Raw genomic sequence first — 2,500 nt, forward strand, 5'->3', positions numbered from 1 at the left:
AAACATGTGGCACATAATTTATACAATGGTCACGTGATGTAAATAAATTTTATTTAAAAAATTTCCAAATATGTTTATATTTAGATACACATACACATGTAATGTATGTATACCCACCGCTGTGGGTACACTCCAAACTAAAACTAAACACCAAAGAGTAGACAGCCATTAATTACTACTCTACATAACAACACATATTGGCATTGTAGGACCATAACAGACAATTGTTCATGAAGATTTCAAACAGCTTTACTGACTGTTGTATTCCCTGTAAAGGACAACCTTCGTGCAATATCCCTAATGACATGATGACTGTGTGTTGTGACCATAGGCCCAAGGATTCGCAGACCAAAGGTTAAAGACACCGCCAGCTGCTACACACATAACGTTCATGGTCGTCTTTGTCCTGCTTTCTTACCTATAAGTGCGAGTGCAATAATAACCGGAAATATCGTATTGCAGACTTGCCATACACCATCTAAATAAGAGCAGCACGACACGTGACTGGTTGCACAGCACGTGATTGATACGTCACGTGACTGGTTGCATGTCACGTGACCATGGTATATGTGGGTATCCAGTAATTGAACTAACTTCAAAGCTTATTCTTCCTATGTGTTTACACACACACCAGCACAGCAACAACGACACTGTAGTACATACTGATATTATCATATGGCCTAATGTATTAATACTCTGTGTCTAGAGTCGACGTCAGTGTCGCTGTGACTCACGAATTCCCAATGAGCCAATTCGAGAAGGCATTCGAGGTCCTCTTCTCTGGCCAAGCATGCAAGATCATGCTCAACCCTCAAGCCTAATTCCACAGTCAACTACCACTTTACTACACAACATTTTTACTAACTGCACACATTTTAATTAATCAATTTTTTTATGACGTGGACACCAGCTGGGCTGTTGGACGGACGACATTCTTGCACACTTTTTCTTCCTCCTTTACAAATATTTATTATTACACATTGAAGCCTCTCTGCCCGCCTCTCACAACTCTAATCAACCCCGCATACAACGAAACGGTCACAGTCTCGCGTATCTATGTACATTCATCTGCGCATGCGCACACAATACAACACAAAGACTCCGGGTGACGTCACAGACACTAAAACTTCCGGGGTCCACAAGCCCTACGCCGTCATACATCCATATGAAACTGCTGATCTTCCGGCAGCTGACCGGCTCGCCGTTCGCATGGTTGGAGCTCCATACGTTCGGGCAATTCGGAAATCGTCGGCTGTTTGGGCGGTGATCTCGACGATGACGTCACGCACGTGACACCAGGTATGACCGGCAGGTTGGAAGGCGGAGTCTTCGATAGCGGCGAATTGCGAAGTTGCAGCAAGAACTTTCTGTCATAAATAATTCTAGTGCCTAAAAGTAAAGCACAACGATTACACAACGTTTCGAGAAAGCCAGAAAAAGGGACTGTTGCTAGCCAATTGCAAATGTGGTTGGCATGCGGCCAGCTACACTGTTCATGCCAAACTTGTGAATGAATTCGGAGTCGGTTAGCGCCCGAAACGCGCGCGCTGCGTCTCGAAACGCGTACGAATCGTCGTTCGAAACGTCGTATTCTCACCTCCGGGTGTCGTTCCGAACAGAGTTCCCCCGGGTGTCGTAGAGAGGCCGATGGTGGGGAGTTGATTTGGGTCGTTGACCTCGACGCGGCGAGTTGGAATGTCGCGCGACGTGCTGAGCTCTGTCGCTGCTGATGCTGCCATGAGTTTGACCGGTATGGAGTCGTCTGGAGGAGCGCCGATACCACACTGGTCCCTTGGCAAGCACAGCTGTTGGACAAAGCCCAAGTGGTGACGTCAGGCTAGATGTCACGTGATTGGTATTGGTAATCCTAGTTGATATTAGTTGTCTGAGTTAGATGTCACGTGATTTGTATTTATAATTTTAGTTGATATTAGTTGTTTAAAGTTAGACGTCACGTGATTTAAATTGCTAATCTTAGTTGATATTAGTAGTCTGAGTTAGCTGTCACGTGATTTCTATTTTAGTTGATATTTATCGTCTAAGTTAGAGGTCACGTGATTTATATTGCTAATCTTAGTTGATATTTGTCGTCTGAGTGCACGCGTCACGTGACGGGAATGAACGCTGTCGTTGCATTGTGTCATTTCTGTGAGCTGCACGGCCCGAGTGTCGTCTTCTGCACGCAGGTTGGGAGTCGTTCTGTATGAGAATGTAGACAGAGAGTGAAATGAGAGAACTAGTGATGTGACTTCTCTGTTTTAGGCGTTTTATAGGCGCTCAGTGGTGCAAACTGGAGGTGAAGTGGAGTTTGACTATCTGGGAAGGTGACTGCCATTCATGTCTGTGTTGTCTATTTGATGTCACGTGACTGTAAGGGATGACATGCTTTTTGCGTGGAGTCGACTGATCACGTTAATTGATTAGCTATGCATCTTTGCTTTTATAATGTTTGGATGTTATTTTTTGTTTGAGATAGGATGTGTTGGGGAGTTGTCTTGTT

General features: G+C 44.6%; 3 protein-coding genes across 6 annotated transcripts in view; 2 read left to right on the plus strand and 1 right to left on the minus strand.

Moving 5' to 3' along the window:
* The window catches only part of LOC134191307 (L-threonine 3-dehydrogenase-like), an 8,100-nt gene extending 6,802 nt beyond the window's left edge, over positions 1–1,298 (plus strand). The window contains exon 12 of the mRNA XM_062659908.1: positions 707–1,298. Coding sequence (XP_062515892.1) covers positions 707–821 — 115 coding nt within the window. The 3' untranslated portion in view covers positions 822–1,298. The remainder of the gene's footprint in view (positions 1–706) is intronic.
* LOC134191308 (eukaryotic translation initiation factor 4E-binding protein 1-like) lies at positions 944–1,852 on the minus strand. Its single transcript, XM_062659909.1, has 2 exons — positions 1,598–1,852; positions 944–1,389 (listed from the first exon to the last, which is right to left on the minus strand). Exons 1-2 carry the CDS (start codon positions 1,737–1,739, stop codon positions 1,154–1,156), a joined length of 378 nt encoding a protein of 125 aa, XP_062515893.1. The 5' UTR covers positions 1,740–1,852; the 3' UTR covers positions 944–1,153.
* A 90-nt stretch (positions 1,853–1,942) lies between these two features.
* The window catches only part of LOC134191305 (folliculin-like), a 14,220-nt gene continuing 13,662 nt past the window's right edge, over positions 1,943–2,500 (plus strand). For 3 of the 4 annotated variants that reach the window (XM_062659904.1, XM_062659905.1, XM_062659906.1), the window contains exons 1-2: positions 2,083–2,186; positions 2,263–2,324. In XM_062659904.1, coding sequence (XP_062515888.1) covers positions 2,118–2,186; positions 2,263–2,324 — 131 coding nt within the window. In that variant the 5' untranslated portion in view covers positions 2,083–2,117. Of the gene's footprint in view, positions 2,187–2,262; positions 2,325–2,500 lie in introns of all 4 variants that reach the window. The other variant, XM_062659907.1, reaches the window with a different exon arrangement.

The sequence above is a fragment of the Corticium candelabrum genome, chromosome 15, assembly GCF_963422355.1.
Source record: "Corticium candelabrum chromosome 15, ooCorCand1.1, whole genome shotgun sequence".
In the NCBI taxonomy this organism is placed as follows: domain Eukaryota; kingdom Metazoa; phylum Porifera; class Homoscleromorpha; order Homosclerophorida; family Plakinidae; genus Corticium; species Corticium candelabrum.